This window comes from Cyanistes caeruleus, chromosome 1 (assembly GCF_971803275.1).
Source record: "Cyanistes caeruleus chromosome 1, bCyaCae1.hap1.1, whole genome shotgun sequence".
Classification (NCBI taxonomy): Eukaryota; Metazoa; Chordata; class Aves; order Passeriformes; family Paridae; genus Cyanistes; species Cyanistes caeruleus.
The window spans coordinates 75,633,783-75,657,908 of NC_141701.1; the positions used below are offsets into that span (position 1 = coordinate 75,633,783).

General features: G+C 37.4%; 1 protein-coding gene across 2 annotated transcripts in view; it reads left to right on the forward strand.

The window, feature by feature from the left end:
• Positions 1–24,126, forward strand: part of FBXL7 (F-box and leucine rich repeat protein 7) — a 177,392-nt gene that overhangs the window by 27,286 nt on the left and 125,980 nt on the right. The window contains exons 1-4 of one of the 2 annotated variants that reach the window (XM_086898219.1): positions 16,867–17,127; positions 17,172–17,288; positions 17,486–17,656; positions 18,145–18,339. Coding sequence is in view for 1 of the 2 variants with exons in the window: in XM_023922128.2 (XP_023777896.1) it covers positions 11,525–11,614 (90 nt within the window). In the remaining variant the exon portion in view is untranslated. Of the gene's footprint in view, positions 1–11,524; positions 11,615–16,866; positions 17,128–17,171; positions 17,289–17,485; positions 17,657–18,144; positions 18,340–24,126 lie in introns of those variants that run through there. The other variant, XM_023922128.2, reaches the window with a different exon arrangement.

Genomic DNA, 24,126 nt, shown 5'->3' on the forward strand with positions numbered 1-24,126 from the left:
TTTCTATGTTAGAACAATGATTTAGCTCACAGACTTTATCCTGAATAGCATAGTGGAGAATGAGATAAATCAGCAAAACTTCTAGCTGGGCTGGACAAGCAGTTTTGCTCCTGCTGTATTGCTACAGTTAATTTATGAAGACTAAATTTTAAGAGGGGTAAATAAGGGTCTTGGAATGGCATGGTGCATTTCTCAAACTGCAGTTTTACAGTGGCATTTAGTTAAAACTTGTGTCTGAAAAAGAATCTCATGAGTTGTTAGCAGCTCTCTTAAGTGTAGTTAGGAAAGGTAAGCTGTCCTTTAATAGGATATTGTGGAAATGAGCACTGGAGCAAGCTTCCTGCACCTGTGGCCATTTGACATCAACTGTGTTTTGATGAGATATGCAGTACAGGCCTGCCAACACTGCAGAGGTGCAGGTGTTTCCCTCTGGCTCATGTAAACTATATGCTTCCCTGGAAGTAAAATGCAGCTTGCTATTGCCTACAACTACAAAAGTAGATGCTTAGTAGTCAAGGAAGTGCTTGGGTATGAAAGGTGCCAAATGGCACTAAACAGAGGTTTTCAAAGAGGAGGGAGTGGGAGGAAATGCACAACTGTCGTCAGTTCCCAGGACATAACTACTCTACTCCATGCTCTACTTCTGCATGTAAAAGTCCAGACTTGCTGTGTCTGCTAGCAAAAATGGACTAATGTGATTGCAAATTTTATTAGACTTATTAGAAGCCATCAGACAGGTTGGAGCAAATGCAGGAAGATGCAAACTGAATCCCAGATGACTAAATTGTTGAACATCTCTACACTTGAAAGACACGTGTTTCTTGTCAGACAGATTGTGGTCAAGGAGTTGGAACAGTTCTCACAGAAATGAGTTAATGGTGGTGACTGCTTTCAGCGGTATGAAGCTAACCAGAGAGACTGAAAGAACTGGGAAAAGTTGAGTTGTATTGTTTAATGTCAAAGCTATTCACTTATGTTTGGCTACTCTTGCCTAACAGGTCTGCCAAAAAATGCTGCTGTCCTGGGCGTGGCTCAGTTTGGCTTGGTTCATCAGGCACATCTTTCAAAGTAAAGAGGAGTAAGGGGCTGATCCTTAAGTAGAGCCAGTTGGGCCATCTTCACATTAGACTGCATAAATAGCTTAGCTGGTTTCAGGATGATACAAAAGCCATGAAAATGTATAGTTGAGTGGAAGTTTATTCAAGGAGAGAACAGAAGTATCTCATAGATGGCGTGCTTGGACCCACTGACCACGGAGCCTGGTGCGTTTGCCATTAGCCTCAGCTCATCTGACATCCCCATTTGGATTTCTAGTTTCCTTCTCAAGTTACCAACCAAGCAATTTTTGTACAATAAGCTGTTTCTTCTGTAATAATTACTATTGCGTTGTACCACTTTATGTGATTTCTCTCAACTTTTGAGTCGCCTCAGTTATTACAAATCTTAATAATGGTTGAATGGTTGTTTGGTTGTGGATTTTGTGGTGGTTTTTTGTTTGGGGTTTTTTTTGTGTTTTTAATTTTTGGGTCTGTGTTGTTTGGTTTGGGTATTTTCTTGCTTTTGGGATTTTTGCTTGGTTTTTTTTTTTTTTGGTGGTGTTTATTTGGGATTTTTGTTTTGTTTTCTTTTTGTTTGGGAAAAGTTCTCTAAAATGATCCATGTTTCTTTGGGTGTGGCTTCTGTTAGTTTTTTACCAGTACTGATTAATTAAAAAATAAGTGCAAAAGTGTGATCAAGAAGAGATGATTCCCTGAGTGTTTCAAGGGTGCTAACATGACATTGTAGTAAGTGTGGTCAAGATTTGGCGTCAAATAACAATATTAATGCAAGCTGCATGTCTTCTGTCCTCTCTTCTGTACAGGTAGTGGGTTGGCTCAGAGAAAGAAACTTAGGATGAGTTAAAGGAAAATTGCAAGAATCACTGTGATGCTGGGCAGGATGTTGGGAGCTGGAGTCTGGCCCTGCTGCAGCACTGCTGGTTCCCAGAAACCATCTCAACAAGAACATCAGGAGCAAGAGATTTTTTTTGAACTGTCATGTGTAGAGGTCACTGACATTCCCACTCTGTTTCTGTTGTTTCTGCTCTTTTTTTGTCTGATGGAGATGTACCCTAGTTTTAGTATTCTTTCTTTCCTGTAATGAGATGCTAATACTGAGTGCTACAAGAATGAGTTATACCAAAGAGCAGAACTAATTGTTGGTTCTGCTGGAAAGAAAGGGGGAGGAAAAATGTCTTTTCACAGACATTAGATAAAATGCTTTTGAAAGCAGTTCTATTTAAATTTTTTTCAGAATTTCAGAATTCAGTTCTATTTGAGCTTTATGGATGTACTTCAGAAGGAATTTTATAATTCTACAAACTGTAACAAATCAACTTTTATGGCAGTGGCATGCATACTAATAAATAGTAAGAATGAAAAATATTTCAAAATTAAATACTGAATTATCAGCAGGGAAGATATTAGTTTATTAGTTACTTTTTTTTTTTTTTTCCCCTTAATGTGTCCTCCTTCCACTAAAAACCTGTGTGAGTTGTAAATAACATGGCCCTGGTGAAAGTTGTAAAATAGTGTGCTTTGTCTTTTTGTTGCTGGTTTGTTGGGATATCTTGGAGTATGCTGTGATTAAAACAGATGAAGAAATTGTAATGCCTTGAGGGAGATACTTTTATGTTTAACTCTTCTGAGAGTTTCCATGTCATGTTTTCTGACAGGAAGGTTTTTTTGTGAAAGACAGCTGAAATATAGGTAATGGTACAGAAGGAATAAAAATGCTGAATTGGCACTGAAAGTACATTGTATGGAGAATTACTATCCTACTCATATTCTGGGGATAGATGAGCCTCTGTGTTATTTTGGATAAATTTTGCTCTCAGTGTTCAGACTGTGACTGTAGTAGCAAATTACAGTAATGTGCACAGTCTAAGTGGAGCTGAGGCTAGAAGATTAATTTACATAATTGAAACTACAGAGTGTTCAGTAGGAATATTAGAATTTTCTATTATTTTAAAATGATCTGTTAAAACTGTGTTTTTTAAAAAAATCAGGCAGGTACTGGGTCTTTTTGTTCTTGCTTTGTGGTTTGGTTCTTTTTTAGTTTTCAGTGCAATCATTGCCAGACATCTGTGGTTAGTGCAACATTAGAACTTTGTATTTAATAGAATTCAGAGAAAAAGGAAGAGGAAATCTAAAGCTGATTGCCAAATGTATTGTGTGAAGCCTTGGTTTGATTTCTTTTGTAAGTATGGCTTCTTTCATGCTCTTAATTATTTTTAACTCAGTTATTATATGCTGATGAGTTTCATTTCTGAACCTGCTAGTATGAGGCTTGTCATTTTTCCAGACTTGATTGCCAGTTAAGAAGAATAGGGATATTTCTCAAGTATGTAGTTTAGTTGCCTGTAAGATACCACTCCCTATATATGCCTTTTTTTCACCAATCTGTTTAATTTAGTTTTTGTAATCCCACTATTTTTCAAAGTCTCCTTCTACTTGCATCCTTGAGTCAGCCACTTCCCTTTCCCCCTCCTCCCCTCCCTTTATCCATCCTTAAAGAAAAGCTGGAAGTGACTGTGCTTATCTAAAACAGTAGAATGATCCTTGTCTGCTTTTCCTTACCTGTCAGGTTCTTTTGTTCTTCTTTACTTAAAGAAGTCATCTTAGGCTGTCAGATCTATATTCTCATGTGAGAGATTTTGTATCACTTTTCGCAGTGTACACTGATAGCAGAGTACTTTGTATGATGTCTTGATAAAGATTTTTCACTTTCTCAACTCTTTACCATTAACTCTGACTTAAACAGCTGTCAAACTGCAAAATTTGGGAGATATTGTGAGGTTGATTTTTGCAGTGTTACTATACACTACAGCATAAAAAGCTGCTTCCCCAGCACTGCAACAGTGGCCACTTCCAGCTGGGGTTTCTTCTGCTTCCAGATTGAGCAGTAAAATTGATAGTGTCAAGTTTAATATTAATCTTTTTGTTTAGATCTTGGAACTAGTTGTTTATGAAAATCTAAATACAGGTCTTAAGTGTTAATGGCATTATAGTGGAAGACAAACATGTATTTTGTGGGTTTGATTTTGTACTACTGAACTATATAATCAAATTCAGACCTATACTGAATGTCTGATGTGTTCCAATGCAGTAACAGGTTGCAGCCACTTCAGAATCTATACTGGAGTTCATCCTTGCAGGCTACCTCCACTCTTTGGCATGTTTCATGCAATAAAGTGCAAATGAAGTCTCTACCAATTTATATTTGGTATTGAACTAGATAGCCATTGCCTTTTCTAAATGGAAAAGATTAGCATTTTTTTAAAATTACAATAGAGCTGGGAAAAAACCAAAATTGAAGTAGCCATTTGTCAATGTGAATTTGTCAATGAACCGACTTTCTCAGAGAAAGTATAAAGCTAGAAAAAGGGTTTTGTTTTGACTTAATTGTGTTTATTAATTTCTTGTGTTGGTTTAATAATTATTTTTGTCTGTTGGATTAAAATATTAGAGTTAAGGTTAGGTAATAAATTTGAGAACACTGTATCTTGAGTAAATGCCCATCTTAAAACATGGTGGTGATTGGATGACAACTTGTAATGGAAAGTCCTATATTGAATGAATGAACATTTTCTAAGAAAATTCTGATTGATAGGAAGACCAAAGTTTTATTTCCCTGTTTCCTTGGCAAAGTAGAAGGTTACAGAGTAGCAACAATTTTAGGTAAGTAGGCTGAGCCATTTTAGTGAAAGATAGTGTTTTAATCCTTAGTTAATGCTAGTCCTGCTAAGTAATAAAAAAGGATGTTAAAGATTTCTCATCTTGTTTTCTCACTTTGAGTTCAAATAAGCGAAGTAGTTGCATTCTTTCTTTCTCAGGCAGCCTAGACTAAACATTTCATGGGTTTTTATCAGTGTGTGTTTGAAAAGTGGGTGCAAATTCTGGCATGCAGGCCACTTAGCAGGTGTGAAGAAAGGCCTCAAAGTAGTTTGATGCATTATTGATTGTTTATAAACCTAGCAGTGGTGTGTGATGTTTGTCACTTTGTATCATGAAGTCCTTTGATAAAGGATTCAAAAATTGGGTGTGACCTTCATAGTCTCATATAAGGGTTCTTGGTTAACAAGCCTCATCAGTGAATGCTGAAGTTCTCTAGAAAAGGGATAATATCTAGAAAAGATATTATCATCTGTTACATAGAGGAGGCAATATGCTCTGCCTCTGTTTAGTCATTAGATTACATGAGTCCACCTAAAGACTTCATTAAATAGACCCTTTAGCTATTCTAAACTCATAGTGAGTTATTTAGCACCTAGATGAGAGTTAAAGATGTCCTGACTACAAACCTAATAGGCTTCTAGCACAGCAGTTAGAATGTATGACTATGCAAACAATTTTATTTAAGCTTCATGATTTTTATTCAGACATTCTGAAGTCTTGCCTTGCTGGTAATAAACATCATTCTGCTAAACAGTTCTGAGAAATTCAATCCCCCACCTGCACGTTAATGTATGTTTTTAAAGCCTTTTGCAGTGTAGTGGATAAACTATCGTGTCTTGCTAGCTGCAGAACTTCTACAGCCATATTTACATCAGAATTAAATAATGCTTATTGCCTTTGTTGTTACAGCTTCACCTTTCAAGTAGCTTCCTATGTCTAGTTGTAACACCGCCTCAAAAAGGTGACACCAAGGAGCTGAGCCTTCCCTGCTCTGAGGTGCTCACCCACCTGTGGCTGAGGGGCTCAGCCATGCCCTGTGGTGGGGCCAGTGGAGCTGGCTGGTACCTGCACCTGGAAAAAGTTCCTAAAAGTTATAAAAAACGTAAGGTGACTTACTCCCTAGCAGAGATTTATTAGTGTAGCCTGTTGGCATTTGCAGGAGGTTTTGTCGTGTGCTGTGGTACTTGAGAAAGTGAGGCACGCACTGACTGGAAGAATAAAACTGGCCAAGTTGGCCTGTGGGACCTGAACTGAAATTTAGCTTAAAACTTACAGAAATGCTGCAGAACTAAGTGTACTATTTCATAGCTAAGTTATGCCAGATTTCACAGCCAAATTTCACAATCCTGGAAGCTGGAGCTATGGTTTAAAAATAAAAAAAAACAGTAATGTAAAATGCTTGTGGAGATTCCACTTGTGAAAGTTTAAAAAAGTATTGTACCAAAGTACCAGTGCTAGCACATACCAGCAAACTCTTCAAACTTCAGCATGCTTCCTGTGAAACATTCAGTTTATTTCATTTCCTTGGGATTGGAGTTTGTGCAGATTACTGTTTGTTTTATCATATTCTGACAAATGTTGGATGGAATAAAATTTGGAGCCTGCTTGCTATACTCCTAGGATTTTAGGGCAGAAGGTCAATGTGAATTTATAAATGAATATATTTCATCCTGAAAGCAGTTCAGTGAGTTAACAATGCTTGCAGGTAGGTAACTTCAGTGTTGAAACAGTGGTGGTTTGCTCAGCAGTTAAGAATTAATAAATGGAAATCAATTTTATGATATATAATTTCCACTGGTACAAATATAAAGTTCAAGGAGACTGATTGTAATCCAAATGTTCTTGTACTTTGGATAAATGAATTGATAATATTGCATCTTTAAAGGATATTATATATTGGCAAAGCCCAAGTACTGCACTAGGCTGCTGATTTCCATGGGAATACTTGGAAACATACTGGGAGTCTGCAGTCTTTGGAGGTGCAGATTGTAAAGGGATACACTTGAGGTTTTGCTGTCTTGGACCAGCAATAATGTGTGTGTCATGGAAACAAGAGAAGGAAGAGATTTTTCTTTCCTCTTGAATGATCCTTGATGTTTTGAGGTTTGGATTGGTTTTCTTTTTTTTTTTTTTTTTCTTCTGGATCTCTTTTTCATGTGGTTGGCATCTATTTGATTTTAAAAGAACTTGTCTGAAGATATAAAAGAAAAAGTAATGATCATCTGGTATGAAAACTGTGCACATATGCACTTTCACGTTGAGAAGTTTAATTTGAATAATGCCATTTGGATAAGAATTGATGGCTTAAGTAAACAAAATTTTCAATTTTTTTTTGTATCAAAGTCATATAACACTTCTGGACAGTTAAAGAGATTAATGGATATTCTGAATTTAATTGCTTTCTGCTCTCTTTTCCTAAATTACTATTTTGTTTTTCTATTTCGGCATTTTGTCTAACATTTCACTTCAGAATGGCAAGCAGTGGATTTGGGATTTGGCTGTACTATCCATTGAATTCCTGAGGTACCTGTCACTGCCTGCTGAAGAAAGGTGTCATCACATAAGAACTTGATGTCAAGAGAAATGCACTTGTTACTTTCCAGGGTGGCACATAAGAGACAATGTTCAGGTCAACCTGTCTTTGTAAGATCTTAGAAGGACATATAAAATACGCCATGCAAATGCATATACACCAGAATCCAATGCAAATGTGCTGTAAAAAAAAAAACAACCTAGTAAAATTGTTTAAGATGAAGTGAAGGGGATTCACTGCTCTTCAGACTAGGCCAGGATTTGCCTATGTGGTTCCAAAAATAGTTTTTCAGTGTCAAACAGTTGTAGACTGTGCTTTCCCAGGGAAGTTTAAATTGCACTGATTCTGTCCTGACTGATTTGTGATGTGTTTGACACTTCTCAGCAGTGACTGTGACTGGCAGAATCCAAAGTTTGCAAAACTGAAGGTAGCAAAGACTTCTGTAAAACAAACATAATGTCATAGTCAATATAGCCATCTGTGACAATAAAAAGAAAATTAAACACCTTATTTTAATAGTTACGATTCAAAAAGAGACAAAGTAAATTTAATAAGGTTGTGGGGCTATGGAGTAGAAAGACGTCTGTCTGAAAACCTTCCTTGGGCTACAAAGACCTGAAGACAGAGACAATGTTCAGGAGAAGTATCTGTTATATTATAGGCTTACCTGATTCTGGCTTTCTCTCCATCAGGATCAAAATGTAATCTGTAGGAAATGGGATACTAGTTTAGATGGATGGAATCTTGTTCCTATGACTGTTGTAAGATTTTGGCACTAGTAGGCGGAAAAAACCCCAAACTGTACTTTTGCTTCTCCAGAAGCAGGTCAGAGACATGATTTGAATCACAACTGTGTAGCTGCATGATTCTTTGCAGGTGTTGGGAAGCACATGTTACCTTTGCTCCCAATGTGAATTATGTTGTATTCCAGGAAAATAGGTTTCTTCTACCTTATCTACCTACTACCATAGTGCAGTTTTCTTTCTTTTGGATTGCAGCTTCTGCTTTAGAAATAAAGAACCGTTGACTGTATGAAGGAAGCTCTAGATGATTGCAGGTCATGTTAGGGAAGCTTTTGGCGGGCCTTTAATTTGCTTATGCAGAGGAACAAATGCCATAATTACTCCTGTAGTCTGCAATATTGCCCTCTGTTTGGTCCTTCTAGTTGTCATTGCATTAGAACTCTTGTCAGGGTATATTTATTTGCAATGACTTTCTCTGGGCACTTTCTGAATTGGAGAGGAACTGGTCTCTGGAAACCAGTGTTATACTGTGCTTTAACTTTTCCCTATGGCATTAGGAAAATCAGCAGTCTTTGAATTTCTGTGATTCTAATATTCCATGTAAGCATTTAGGTTGGAAAAGACCCTTACAATTGAGTCCAACTGTGAACCCAGCTTTGCCAAGTCCATTGCTAAACCATGTCCCTAGACACCACATCTACGTATCTTTTCAGTACCACCAGGGATGGTGACTCCACCACTGCTCTGAGCAGCCTGTTCCAATGCCTGAACACCCTTTCAGTGCAGAACTTTTTCCTAGTGTTGAACCTAAACTTCCCCTGGCACAACCTGATGCTGTTTCCTCTTGTCTGTCACTTGGGAGAAGAGGCCAACTGCAATCTCCAGGTGGAACAGCTGCTGCTCTCCTAGTCTTTCCCGTTTGGAGAATACTTAAATACTGTTATGTTTTAGCTCTGGCATGTGTACTTATGTCTGCAGGAGCCAAATATAGTGTACTGGAAGCTTTGTTTTGCACTGAAAAAACCCCAAAAGATATATAGTGTCAGCTAGTCTATTTGAAACACACTGAAAATTATTAGAAAGTATCTCCTGCTTTCCCCTCATCTGAGTGGAGAGTTTCAGAGTAGGCAATAAGGAAAAGGACTAGTTTTGGGGCTGTATATGGTAAGAAAACTTAATCTAAAAATATAATTACAGGTAGAAATGTACCCAACCAAAGCAGTAACTATGGGTTTTTTTTTTCTTAACTTCTAGTTTTAAATTCTTGCAAGGTGTTAAAATGTTTTAAAGTTCAAGTAGATTTAAATAATGAACATCTACACTTATATCAGGCATTTCACAATTTATACAGAAGTGTGCAATTGTAAATATGTCACTACTATGTTGTACCGACAGTAGCTTACAGTGGGTAAAATATTTTCATTATGCATTTTGAGGTGGGCTTGTATTTGGGCTAAATAGAACTGCTATTGTTAATGGAGAGGTATGGAGCCTGGGAAACATTCACTTTATGAAAACAACCCATGCCATATATCTTACAACTTCACTGTCATTTGGTATAACTGACTTCCTTTCCCTCTTTACCCCCTCCCCCTCAATCTTAAAAAAAAAAGAGAAATTATTTTTTTAGAGGAAATCCTGTTTATTTGCTTTGAGGAAATAATTTTTTTGAGTTAGTCTGTTCAGTTTTGTTTTCTTTCTATTAATCTGTTAAGGAGTGCTGATACCCCTTGGAAGTTTATTTTCTGCCTCTGCAGTTGCAGTTTTTGATACATAAGGAGTTGCTGGTAGTGACAGTACCACATAAATACCTTTCCTGTCAGCAGTGATTTGATTATCAGCTGCTGCAGGTGTTTCTTGTTTGGCCTCTTTCTGGGAAAGAGCATTTAACATCTACCCTTCCCTGTTATCTTCTGCCTTTCTTCTACCACAAACCTTGTTGCCTTAGCTGTAGAGTTATTTTGAGGCAGTAATTTCTATAAAGACCACAGTCTATTACTCCAACTCATGTTGCAGCTTGAGAGTAATTGAAGTGATATTCTGGAAGTGCTGCTTCTTGGTTTTGCCTAACTTAAAGGAATGAAAAAAACAGTGAATCACTGGAAATACACTTTTTTCTTTCTCTTTATCAACTACTAGCTTTAGGTATTTATTTTTTTATTTTCTTCTGACTATTTTAATATCCTTTCACAAAAGTTCAATTCATAATTATCTCTCAAATCTAAGCATGTTAACTAAAGCAACTTCCTGTGGAGAATGATTCTCTAGGGCTGGCTGATGGATTAAGTGGCAGGACCTTGGTTGTGAAGTCAACCTACATTTGCACATTCTCCAGTCGTTTCCCATTAAAATTTAAATCCTTGTTCTGTTGTAGCACCTTTAAAAAGCAGACCTCTCTTACATCTAAATGTTATGGAAACCAGGCATGCTGTAACCCAGAACCCCAAGGAATGCTTGATTGAAATAACAGATCAGAAAAGTCTCTTGCTAACATTCCTGTGATTATAAGTTTACCCAAGTGACAGAAACTTGGTGTCAGCTAGCTTTCTGCATACAGCCTAATTTTGGTCAAAAAAATAACACAGGCTTCAGTGATGCAGTGTTTGTGGGGATTCACTATATCTCCTCTCTCTAGAATTATCTCACTTTTACTGCTCATTGGGTGGTTGATTTTGTTCCTGCTGCAAAGTAGAGCAGTATTCTCTGTTAGTAATTACTGAGATTGAGTAGAATTAGTGAAGAGAAACAGAAGTGACTCCTTAGATACTCACAGATAAATAAAAATACAGCTTTGGTTTAGCCAGCTCTATTCTTCTGTAGTATTTGTCTGGGTTAATTTTTAGTATGTATTTGGATTTCTTTTGTTTGCAGCTTGTATCTAGAGTTTGACATTCTGCATATAGGTCTGAAGAGATTGATTAGGAAGTTCAGGAAAAGCTTTCAAGAGAGAAAATGAAAGAAGGAGCATTCATGGGTTGATTTACAGTTAAAAACCCTCCACCATTAGTGAAATGTTAGTTTTGAAATGGTGTATTACATCATGCAGTGAGTATGGTGAAGGAGAAAACACATACTTTGCTTTCATTTTCACATAACCAAGGGGCTTGAGTACATGATGTGAGCACATAAGACAGAAATCTAAACTCACTTAACATATTTTAAACATAACCATTTATTCTGATCTGTGTTAGAGGTATTTGAATGAGTAAACTGAACATTTAAGTTCCCCTAATGTTGTTAATCACAAACATTTAATTTTCAATAGAGCTTAGCAAATATGTAGTGAGAGGCTCTGTGGCATAGGAGACTATTTGCAGCCTTAATACAGTGCACATGCTAGAAGTTACATTGCAGTGTATTTCTATCCTGGTGTGTACAAAATGACCATCAGCTGTTTTAAACTTAGTTTAAAGCTTTTTTGGAATTGTTGCAGGTTCAGATGTTGAAGGTCTTTCTATTTCAGAGTTGATACTCACATTTGTTCTCTCTCTCTCTCTCTCTCTCTCTCTCTCCACCTCTTTCTCCTTTTGCAGGCAAGGGCAGCTCAAGCATCTCATCCGACGTGAGTTCAAGTACGGATCACACACCCACCAAAGCCCAGAAGAATGCAGCTACCAGTGAAGGTAGGCAGCTGGTACTCATTACCAGGGTCATGCACCCCAGCAGAATCCTAGCAGTTTTCAGAAGAGGAACCTCTTCTCCTCATTTCTTCTATGTACATTGCACAGTACATTGCTACAGTAGCATTGGCCTGCTAGAAATTCAAAAACAGTTCTTCCTTTAAGCAGTATTCACTCCTACCTGTAGTAGTTTCTGTTTTAAGTTTGTGACAAAGGATTTAGGATATTTCTGCAGATCCCAAATGTAGAGAGTTAGGAGTAATTTTGTGTGACACTTTTTTAGCAAAGGCTTTTTGAATTAAGATTTTATGTGATCTGATTTTGCAGTTACATTTGAAGTATATGCTTGATGGAAGCTTTTTGACATACATCTTAGGTCAAATATCACCCTCTTTCTTTTCATAATGTGAACACCATGAAAATGTGAGTTGTTTGAGATGAGTTTTCAAAAGTGTAGCTTGGGACATGAAGACCTGACACAGATTTAATTAGGTCAGTACACCTCACCTACAATTACTGGAGTATGTCATCACCCAGGGCTAGATATTTAATGTCCAGGGCAAGAAGATGTATCTGTCAGTATCAGTACAATGTTGTATGTTTCTCTGAACACAGAAATGCTGATACTTTCTTTCTGACTTCTTAGGTGTGAGTAGGTGTGCTCTGTTAAATGGTAATATATTTGCCCTAGTTTTTAGAGTTGTGTCTTTTAAGGCTGAGAGAAAATAAGTGTATATCGTTTAATGAGGTAACTCTGTCATAATGATTTGATAATACTTAGTATACTTGGTAGTAATCAAGTTATAATTCTGATTTCTTACACTGTCACATTCTTACATTTGTCACTACAAATTAAATTACAAGGTCTGATTGCTTTCAGTCTAGCTTTATTTCTTATGGTTAAAGAAAATCAGACTTTTGAATAGTCTGACTATGACTGTAGAATCTGTTCAGTAAAAGCAGTTCATATAAGTGATAGATGACCACGTAAATCACAGGAATTCTGTTTCTGGGCATGCATAATCCCATACCAAGAATGAATATCTGGCACCTATGAATCATGAGAGATACTGGTTTAGAATCTGTGCTTTTTAGTCCAGCCAATAAATCTAACAAGAAACAAATAAATGGTTAATAATGTTAAGTTGAATAGTAGACTTCATGTTTCTCTAAACCTTAGACTCAAAAGTTTTGAGGTACCTGAAAGATGTGAATTACCAAGACACAAAATAGATTTAGGAAATGTATTCTCTTTATGACAGCCAGGAATGAAAAAAAAAAAAGAAACCACAAAAGAATAGTGGAAACTCTGAAGTCAGTACTTAATAATTGCTCTGAATTTCTTTTTTGCTTTAGTCTGTAAAGCATTTTTTCCTTAGAGATAATGCATAATCTTATTTTATCCATGATTTATGTTCTTAATTAGTCCATTACTGAGACAGTGAATATGAATGTTGGTCTTGAAATCTTCACCACTAGTTTGCAGGTGATTAATTTGTTAGTGAGGAAGGCTTACATGCAGGCCAGCAGTTGCTGTAGTAAAAATATGTTTTTATGAGTTCAACTGCAAAATCAAGAGTTCAGAGCAGTTAATTGTGTATCTATATTTGGAGGCAATTTCAGTTTCTAGCCTAATTTTTCTGGAATAGTGTGATTTGACAAATGCTTACTTTGACAACAGATTCAGAAGTTGCTTCTTCCTCAGCCTGTGCTATTACTACTTTCTTACCATTTCTTTCTCCTGAAGAATTACTAATGTGGAGCAGTCCAGTATAAATTACCTTAATGTGGATTGCTGAATAATCTGGCAGATATTTTGACTGTCATAACCAGGGAGCATAAGAATTCTGTGAAGGCAAGTGAGACTAGAGATATTGAAGTAGTTGGGGAAAAACAGGCACTGTTGCTGGAAGACACATTTATCAGTTCTGTGTCTGGGTTTTTTACTAATGCAGCCTCTTTTCCCCATGATCAGTAAACTGATGCTGAAGGAAGATTCAGCTGATAATAAAAACTCATACCTTCCATAAGATGACTTGAGTTCTGTTCTTACAGAAGGCTGAAGTTTTTATCCTGTTCAGTTACAATGTCTAGGGATCAGCTAAGAACAGGAGTCTGATTGTGTTAGATGCTGTACAAGCAGTGGAACTTACGTGTTTTGGGGCGTTTGCACCCCATTTTAACCTATTTTTAACTGTTAGTTAAATTTACCTACTCCGCTGTAGTATTTGCTTGCCATGGTACAGTAGGTACCCAGCACAGAGGTTGGTACATGTATCTTTCTTTTCACCAGAGTCTGTTTACTGCAGGGACAGAATGCTCCAGTTCTGCCTATATTGTAAATTCACAGCCCTGTGTGTTGTTCTATGAAGGAGCTTTGTGTTGTGTAGTGAGCTGCATGCAGCTGTATGCAGGTTTGGTGTGGGAAGGAGTAGGAAACCTTGCAGGTGAACCCTTCTCTGCCATGGGAAAAGATCCTGATTGAGCAAGTGGCAGACAGCTTCTTTGCGTCCTCTGAATTTCTGTTGCCAGCTGCATTCCTGAGTGCTCAGCTCTGTGAAGAGCATAATTTTTATTTGGGGCTGAAGGGTTTTCACATCTTCTGCTTTCCAGCTTTTTAAACTGACCTAATTCTTTGCAGTTCTGCCCAGCTTGTCTTCTGTTTCTGTAAGACAGGTGACACAACACTTGTTGAAGCTGAATCAATGGAATTAATTGAAACAAGGAAAGGGAAATTTATGGGACTGATCCAGCTTTGCTCTGGTACTCTTCAGCAGAGAAGCAGTCATGTAAAGTATTACTTAGGCAGCTACATATGCCCAAGAACTGCAAAAACATGTCAAGCAGGACTCTTGCTTGGAAGGGCAAACCACCTCAGGACGTATCTGACAGCAGGTGTTATCTTGCCATCAGTTTAAGAAATCAAACCACATTCTTCATCCTGATGACTGCAACCATGTTATATGTCAAGTTTCAGAGCTGTGATGTTTCTTTACAGAATGGGTACCAGAAATAGGTAACAAGATGCTTGAAATGGCTTTTGTCGTTCCGTATCCTAGGATATATATTCTAGATATCCTTTTAAGACGACATCATTTAACTCTCTTGATGGGCATGGGTTGTGCAGTTACAGCCAAAATAATGGTACCCTTCTTCACATTGTGGAGAAACTCTACAGAGTATCTGTAGAGTTGTGGAATATTTTATGTTTCAAGGAAACAAAATGTTGGCTGTGCTATTGAGTGTATCTGGGTAAAGAGCACATCTTCCCCAGACAAGGACAGTGTGTGTTGATATCCTTAGCTGAACAAGCTTCTCTCAGTGATCGGTTTTTGTTGCATAGAAGAAAGCAGACTGTACCTGGCAGACTGTGCAACTTCCTAAATTCAGGCTTTGACATACCAGTGATGCGCATGAGAGGGATGCAAAGGTGCTGAAACTAGAGTCCAGTGGCTCTCACTTTGTGTACTTCATTGAAGGAAAGGTGGCAAAACCCGGATGTCTGGTCTCCTGTGGCGAGAGACCGGTTTGCTTGGCTACAGCTTATCTCAGAAGGAAGTGTGGCAGCCTGTGGGTGTGCATGCACACTGATGCCTCCACACTGTCTCCTCTTCTGAGGATACAGGTGTTTTTAGCTTTGAATATACACTGCCTTTTACTTCTTTTCACTCTCCAACATTGTCTGCAATTCTTTACCCTATCAATCAATTATAGTTGGAAATGCGAGAATGCATGGGTTTTTACTACCCCCTGTTGCTCTCTGGCAAGTGAAAGACTAAATGGATTTTTGTGGGCCATTTAAATGCAATTTGCTAGATACAGTCTCAGCTGGAATATTATTGTCTGAAACTTGATTTAGAAGATTAGACTGAATGACTGCTTTTGTACCGGCTTACCTTGATCAGAGAGTTTTCTTCTAACACTTACCTGCAAAGAGTGGAATGTTGTGTCCAAGCTTTGTATTAACTTGACTGACTGTTTTTCAAATAAAAAATCAATACTGTTTGCACTTCATGTATAGCACCATTAAGATGTAATCCAGAGGCAATTTTAAATTGAGAGCTCATGTATGAGCTCAGTGTAGAAGTTCCAATTTATTTCTCAGTTCCTGTAAAATCAAATTGAAGGATTAGGTCTGAAGTAAAACACTATTTTAGCAGAAAGGCTCAGTGCTGAAGTACTTCTGAATATATCCCATTAAATCTTAGTATTTTGAGTTTTGCAAAAACACAATGAAGCCAGCTGCTGTATTTTGAAGAAGTTAAAATTTTATCTGCTTTTAGTTGACTTCTAGGGACCTTCAAACACTAAGTATTTTACTTTGTTTTTCCTTTTACAGTCCTCTGACAATTCTAGAGTACACTGCAATGTATGTTTAGCATGGAGATCAAATTAATTTGTTTTGGCAATAGCTGCTTGTATGCATCTCAACACACGAGGTATTTCTTCTGCAGTTTTAGTGTGTACTTGAAAAGCCCTCCCTTTCATAGTTGTATCCTCCTTGTTTTATTTGGGTTTCCTAGTGGTTCTGCTGGACTTGACAGTGCTGGGTTTATGGCTGGACTTGATCCCAAGGGTCTTTTCTAACCTAAATGATTCTATGACTCTCAGAGCAGCAGAGCCTACAGCCTGGTGGGAACAATTAAAATAATTTACAATCATTAGAAGCTGTTCCTTCCATTAAATCATCTTGGGGGGGGGGGGGGGTAGCTGTGTGAAAATGTAGCATTTTGAAAACATATAATAGTTTAATTATTCATGTAAAAGTTCTGCCGTACCCTGTGCAAGATGGCTTGGTTGATGAGGCTGTGTTTGGGGCTGTTTGCCATCCTTTTATTGTGGGACCTGGCCACTGAAGCTTCTATATAGAATTTCTTTTTTTTCCCCAGAAAAAATCGACCTCAGTATCAGAAAACATTTATCACTGCTCTACATGGGAATATATTAAGTGGCATTTCTTGAATACAAATTTATTTGGGTTGTGTGCCTCCCATTTCACCTTACAAGTGAGGGAACAAATTACTTGTAATAGGATAATTTCAGGGAGGTTGTAATTAGTTTAATTTCTTTTGTCTTCATGATCACATTTTTTTCAAAACACATGGTATCTTTTGGACCTCTGAGTAATTCCTAATTTATTTAATGAATGTGTCTTGGTTTTGGAAGACAGGTGTCTGTTAGGGAGGGCAGGAGCCTTCCTTGGAATGAAAAATGTAAAATCCCCTCCCTCTGAATTACTATAATTTTGAAATCAAGGGGCTCTCAGGCAGAGATTTGGGGATAGGAATAACAGTTCTTTTACTAGTATGTACAACAAGGCAAACAAACAACAATAATTATAGCATTAATAACAAAACAGAACCAGGGACCCAGGGACAGCCTAGACGGGAAGGGATGGAGGAGAGGCTTTGTTTCACAAACCCCTGGGGCAGTCAGTCCCAGTTCTCCTGCAGGGCTCTGAGGAACAGTCAGCTGGAACAGCAGGGATGAGCTGAGATCCTGGGCCGGTGGCTGAGGTGGATCAGCAGGGATGAGCTGAGATCCCGGGCCGGTGACTGAGGTGGATCAGCAGCTCCACGGCGGTGCCTGGCACTGCCACACGTCCCGGCAGGGCAGGGGGTGTGAGACCAAAAGATGAAGAAAAAGAAGAAGCAGTAGTAGCTCTGTCTGGGTTATGGTGAGTTCCTTTCTCCATGCAACTACAGCTCTGAACATGCTCTGAAGCTGGAGAAAACCAACCAGCCCCCAGCTGCCCTCACCTCCCTTTTACCTGCCCGGTTTCCCCCGGGCCCAGCCTCACTCTTTCTGCTCTCAAGCACTCAATAAGTACCAGCAGTCAGATTTCCCCACCAATAATGAGGAAAAATTCTATAGGTGAGAAGGAACAAAAGGAAGGACACCTAACCCCTGACAGAATTTAAGAGAAGTGCTTGCATCGTGGACTGTGATGGAAGAATTGGGAAGATGGAGCAAGTTCTTTGCTACTGAATGCTTTTTGTATTTTAAATGGTTCCTGATAGAGAATCAGCTCAAACTGAGATTCAGGTGAGTATAATCCTGATCTTTTTTTCAGAGGGAGATAAAAATCTCAGAGAACCAGTTTACAAATAGACATCCTTTCTGTGTATTATGGTTCACATAAATAAGTGGGTAGCTATGTTTGGTATATCAGAGTTCCAGAAGCTTTTGAGTCATTTGTGTAGCCTCTTGGGGCGCTGAGCTCCGTGTCCTGGCAAAAGGCTATTGCTGGAAAGAGATGCAGTTTTTTTACCTAGATTTTTCTGGATGATTCCTTTGGCAGAAAGAGCTCTTCACCTCCCTTATTTCATCTGATACCTGTTAAGAAATATTTCCTTACCTCAGTTTTTTACTATTTTTCTTCTCATTTTCTCTTTAACATTAGAACCATTTAACATTAACCCAGTGTCAGATATGAAGACCTTTAGGTATTCTTTCTGGATGAATGCAAATATATGCATAATTTCTATTATTTAATGTCAATTCTCTTCACCTCTGTCCTTATGTCTTTGCAGCCTCTTATTGGGTATTTGGACTCTTGGTTCTACTGTTGAAGTTCTGTCAAAGCAGGCTTTTTCTGTACACCACAGTGTGTCAGAAGTTGGTATCAATGGCTGAGTTTGCCCCTGCTTGCTTGGAACTGGGCAGAGATTCAGTTGGCTTTGAGTGAACTGGGGTTGTTTTGAGTTGGTGGTGAAACTGGAGACTAGGTAAGTTTCCTGGGGGTTTTGTGTTACTTTTCTAGCAGGGGAGTTTTCTAGAAAAGTGAAATGTTGCATTGCAGAATGTGCCAAAACAGAATCATTTTCAGCCAAAAAGACTGAGGAGGAGTAAGAGGGGGCTGAGAGGCGTAACAGCTAATAAATCCAAAACCATAAACAATTTGTCTGAATAAACAGAGCTCACTATTGAAATTCCTTTAACCAACATATCTGAATGCATACCCAAATACAATCACCTCAAGCAGCATGTGAAGGGACAAAGTAGTCTGGAACTTGCTCTTAAGCACTATATTTTTGTGCTTAACCACATCTTGATATGCTTTTGCTATCTAATAGGCAGTATTACTGCAGAACTGTTCTGCTAATTACAACAATACCATTACAATCAGCATTTAAATTAGAGTTCAAATATAAGGCAAAAGTAGCTGAGACATTGGCAAGGTTAAACCTGCAAATTGAAACCTTACATTTTTCTGGCTAATTTGTACTGAAATGCTATAGCCAAATGTTTAAAACTTGCCCATACAGTACCAAGAACAAATTGGAAAGGTACATGAAACTCCAGTCTTGTTTGATCTGCTGCCTGAAATGTGAGACCCGCCAGAGCAAATGCACTTACAGTACAGTTAAAGAGAAATGATCCCAATTTAAAAACCTGGCATTAGCTTTTCCAAGTAAGGTCTGATGCTTGGTAGGAGGGATTACAATTTATTCAATTACCTGTAAATCTGATTTTAAGGAATCCAAGATCCCAAATGTAATTCTTTAGGTGAAATGCTGTACCAAGCTACTTAAATACTGTTATCACAGGGAGGTTCTGTGTTCTTCCAGTTATTGCCTATGATAGCTGTCTAGAGTAGTTTACTTCTCTGAAAAGTGAAGTCATCTCAAAGGATATGAAGAATGCCCAGCATTTGTTATTTAAACCCCCATCCTTCTTGAATGGTAGACTGTCTCCTAAGACTTCTTGAAGAATATATACAACCTGATAATGCATATTTAAATATGTCAGGTTTATCCATTTTTCAGAATTTATGAACTGAGACGAGCAAGTTCCTTCAGATTAGTTCTAGTTCTTGATTGAAATAATGAAATAAAATTGGAAGAGCAAATTTCTTTACTGTAACATTGTGATCCCTGTTAAGATGCTGTAGTTTAAATTTATTGCACGAAATATCCTGCCTTATGTTCCTGTATCTTATCTTTTAATGTCAGCTTGTCAAATGACTGTGTAATTTTTAAGACTGATACTACCAACAGTGCCAAAAGTAGCAGCATGCTTGAGAAATATCTGCTTGGAGCTGCTGAGCCATTCTGTAATTCTCTTCTAGCTATTGTACCATAGTTCCTGCTACTGTGTTTTTCTCAAGGTTGGCATCATCTTGTTTCTCCCAGCATTCCCAGATTTCCCTTGAGTATACTGGGATTGGCTGATTAAAATGGCAGTTCAAGAGTGGGTAGTGATGATTCCTATGCTCCTGTTAATTCTGACTGCTCATTGGTTTAGGCAGTTACATCAGACTAGGATGAAAGTACAAGAAGTTCTGAACATTAGCATAATATGAGGATTTGCCATTTGTGTGTTCCTCTAGCCTTAATCAGCCACACCTGAACATGTAACTTGTGGTGTAATGGTGTGCCTGGTCACTAACTGACCATTGTGATTCTTCCTTCCTGTTTAAGGGTAGTTTTCATCTTGAGCTGTGATGATTGATTTGGGAGTTTGTAACTCTTGAACTGCAAAGTGAAATTGTGGTATTAACAGTTCAAATAAAATATTTTTTTGTTGCTGTTGGTTTGGTTTGGTTTTTTTGATAGGGAAAAACAAGTGCCCATAGCAACCAGTCATCTGTACTGGGCTAGGAGGTTTTTACTTCCTTACTCTGTCCTTTTGGGTGTACACAGGTTTGCCAGAAGGCAGGCAGGATCACTTTAGACATGCACTATAAGTTCTTGTTTGCAAGATTGTGTAGTCAATTTAGATTAGCTATTTTGAGTTACCCTCCCACAAAGTGAAGTATGGAGACTTTTCATAGGCATGTCACCTGCTTGTGGTATGTTTGTGGTGCCTTGGACATGTGAATATGTGGGTGGGAAGAAGCATGATGGCTTTACTGGATGACTGTAACCCGGCATGCTGCCTGCAGTGACTTGGATACATCATATATGTAAATATTTACCCTTGTAAATTTTTGTCACAGTTATCGTAACAAGTTTTGGGGTTTACCACTGCCTAATCTAATCTATAGTGCTTTTAGTTTTCCCTAACATTTTGTATAGTTTTCTCATTTCCATCGTGTATATCAAAGAGAATGAAATTTTACAGCGCTGTGAGGTATTCATTCTTTGTGGGAAGTTTTTTACCTTGCTCATTGTAGGTAAATAATGCTGTGTGGGAATCTCTGAAAGACAAACAGTAAGAAATCTCAAAGATCTGGACAGTTGGAGTAAATTATTTTTTCCAGCTGTGATGCTTGCTTAATATGAATATTTATATGTCCATTTAGGCTTCTGTAAACATTGATTATTTCTTTGTTTATTAGACACACCCACATTTCCCACCTCCACCCCGTAAGATAAACATTTGTAAGCCTTGTCAGGTAGAGTTTGAGCTTCCATTTGTGGAATGGAACTTAGTGTGGCACCCAGAAGTTCAGAAACTGTTCACTGTTCAGAGCAGTCATTTACCTTGGTCAAGGAAAGACTTCTGTGGTAGTTTTCCTTATAGAACTGGCACAAGTGTAGATTAAATGATAAAATGATAATAGGACTGCATTTTATGAACTCGATCTTGGAAAACTATTGACCCTTCATTATTGTGGGCTGAAATAAACCATTAGCTTGAACTCTGCTTTCTGAAAATGTCCTTATTCTTGCTTTTCTTTCACTTTAAAAACAAGACTTTAGTAATTTGTTGTAATCTGAGGCAAAATTACAGCTCAATCTGATTTTAGTTGTGAGTGTATTTTCCCTTTGCTGTTCCTGTAGAGTTAACTTTCTCAAATTTCTTTAAATGCCCTTGTACCTCAGATTCAGTTGTATTATGGATTTTCTGTCCATCCTTCGGTTTGTCTTTTGAAAGCTTTTTCCATGTAAAACATGTGAAGCTGATAAAGAAACTGATCAAGAAGCTGATGATAATTAAGCTGGTTATAATGGGAGATTATTCTGGACCTGGCCAAAATTCACAATATTCTGAATATGCTTTGTTTTGTTCCAGTAAAAAAGCTGACATCAGTGGGTGTCAGTTTGTGCTAGTAATTTGGCAGACTACTTAACAAATTTGTTTTTGAAAAAGAAAAATCTATCAAGGAATATTTATTTTTCTTTCTTCTGAAATTTAGATGAATGATAAATCTGCTTCTATCCATCAGTGTTTCCTAACGATCACTTCTGCCACTGTCTAATTAATCCCATAGCATTTAGTGAAATGTGAATGTCTTTTGGACTATGCTGACAATGTCAATCTCAATGAAAGTGTATCCAATTCAAAATAGCAGCACTGTCATTTAGTCACTGGGTTCAGATTTTACCAATCATATTAAATAGCTATGTGGAATGAAGGAGAATTGGTATCTTCTCACCTTGATGTGTTAATCTTTTCACATATTTTTAATTCTGTTTACCATATGTGCTTGTATATGGCAAAAAAACCACAAAAAACCCAAAACCACACACAAAATATCCCCACCTAATGTGTTTTTTTTTTCTTGTTGTGATGATACTAGTTTTTTTAAAAATACTGTTCATAAGGAGAAGACTCTGAAGCAAACATGAGATTTGTTTGTCAGAAACTATGTCATGATTATTAATAGGTGTCTATTTTCAGCTAGCTGGCACATGCTGTGAACTGAAAAAACAAGGCTCAGAACTGATGTAATTTATCTCAAGTCCTGATTTGTTATTGGTTATTCCAATTTTGATATGAACAGAACACTAACGCAAAAAGAATGATGGGGTATCCTCTTGAATTTGATATTAAGTTAATGCCCAGACTGTTAGAGTAACTTATTATCCTTCATTTGTACTTTAACTCAGAACTGTAATTGCTTCAATGCTGCTTAAGTTTCAAACCTGCAAATTTCACAAAAATCAGAACATGAAATATTAGATCAGCTCCTTATATGTCCTCATCTGACAAAAATATATTTTCTCATGTATCTTGGAAATAAGATAGATGTAGAAGGACAATATGCCATGAACTTTCACTGTTGAGCATTTCCTGTTTCTAAATTGAAGCAACCATGTTTAAATATGTGATATTCTGTACTGTTTCTGAAGGAAGAATAATAAAACTATAACTAAACAAAAACTTAACTATTTGCCTAATAGGAGAAAAAAAAAGAATAAAGTTGGAACTGCAAGCAGCAAAACTAGGTAAAACAAACTGAAAAATAGTGTCTGCTAAGTCATTTAAAAAAAAAAAAAAAGGTTAAAAGTATGAGTGACCACACCTTTTTATTCTACTGTCTGATGCTCAATATGATATATTATGCTTATAAAGTTAGCAGGCTCAGATGGTTAAAGAAAGGACAGAGTATTTCCTTTGGGCCCCTTTGTGGAAATTGTGACTTTTGCTTGAATAGCTAGCCAGTGCATGGCAGAGAAACAAGCATTTTGTAGTAGATGATTTAGTTAACAGCAAATGTAATCACAGTGAACCTTTGGAATCTGATTTTACTTTTGGAATCAGATAACTTCCTTAATTCAAAAGATGAATCATAAACTCTATGTAAAATTTAATGATAATTATCTTGGGATTGTGAGTGTGGTTCTACAAAATTGTTGACATACCAGTCTGAAAACATTGCTTATTTTCTTGGACGGAATTATACTTCTATGCTAAATTTAAGAGTAATTGTCTCTAATTTCAAAGTCCTAAGAGAGGCCATGTTTCTTCAAAGCTTTGAAGGAGTTCAGTTGATGTCTAAGCTTCATTGAACCTATGGATTTGTCCCATCAAGAAGTTGTCCATGAAAAATAGCATGAGCTGTTCTTAAAAAGACTCAAACTGGAATAGTGAGATAAACTGGAGCTAGTGATCAATCATTACACAAAGCCTCTATGAAAAGAAAATAGTTGACACTTAAGTGAAAATCTGAGGCATGTCTGTAAGCTTCCTTTAACCTGAGGACAAGATCATCTTTGATATGGAGTGCATGGCTGTTAATGATACTAGTCTCCATTCATGTCTTGATATATTTCTCTGGAGCAAGAAAAATATGTGTATTTTAGGTGCTAGGGTGCTATTTTTGTGTTGGAGGGTTATTTATTTCTGTTTGTGTAAATTTACTAGTGTCCAGGAAACTAAATTCAAGATTTGGATGAGCTTCAATTCTTCCCATCTGTGTGTGTATTGGAATTTTCAAGAAATTTGGCATGGGAGGATGCTAAACTGTGAACACATTGTCAGTCCTCACCTCGTTAACACTGTATTGCTGTAGTTTGTGGTGTCTGTATGCTTACTCAGAAGCTAGAAAGGTTTTGTTGCCTTGGTTGCTTCTACAAAATTAAACAAGTAACATCAATTTTGTTCTGACTTTGAGTATTTTTTAGTACTAATGTGGTTCAAATGTCAACAGAAAAAATTTGCTTCTCCTTGGACTTGATCTTTTCAATTCTGACCCAGTTTTGTGGGCAAGGTTTGTGGTCTGGTAATGGTGTGCTCAGTTCAGAATTAGATCTTCTACTGGACTAGGAAATATGTAGACTCCTGTGCTGTTTTATTGACGTGCTGGCTTAAAATCTTCTTTTGTACATCATGTCTGTGTTAAT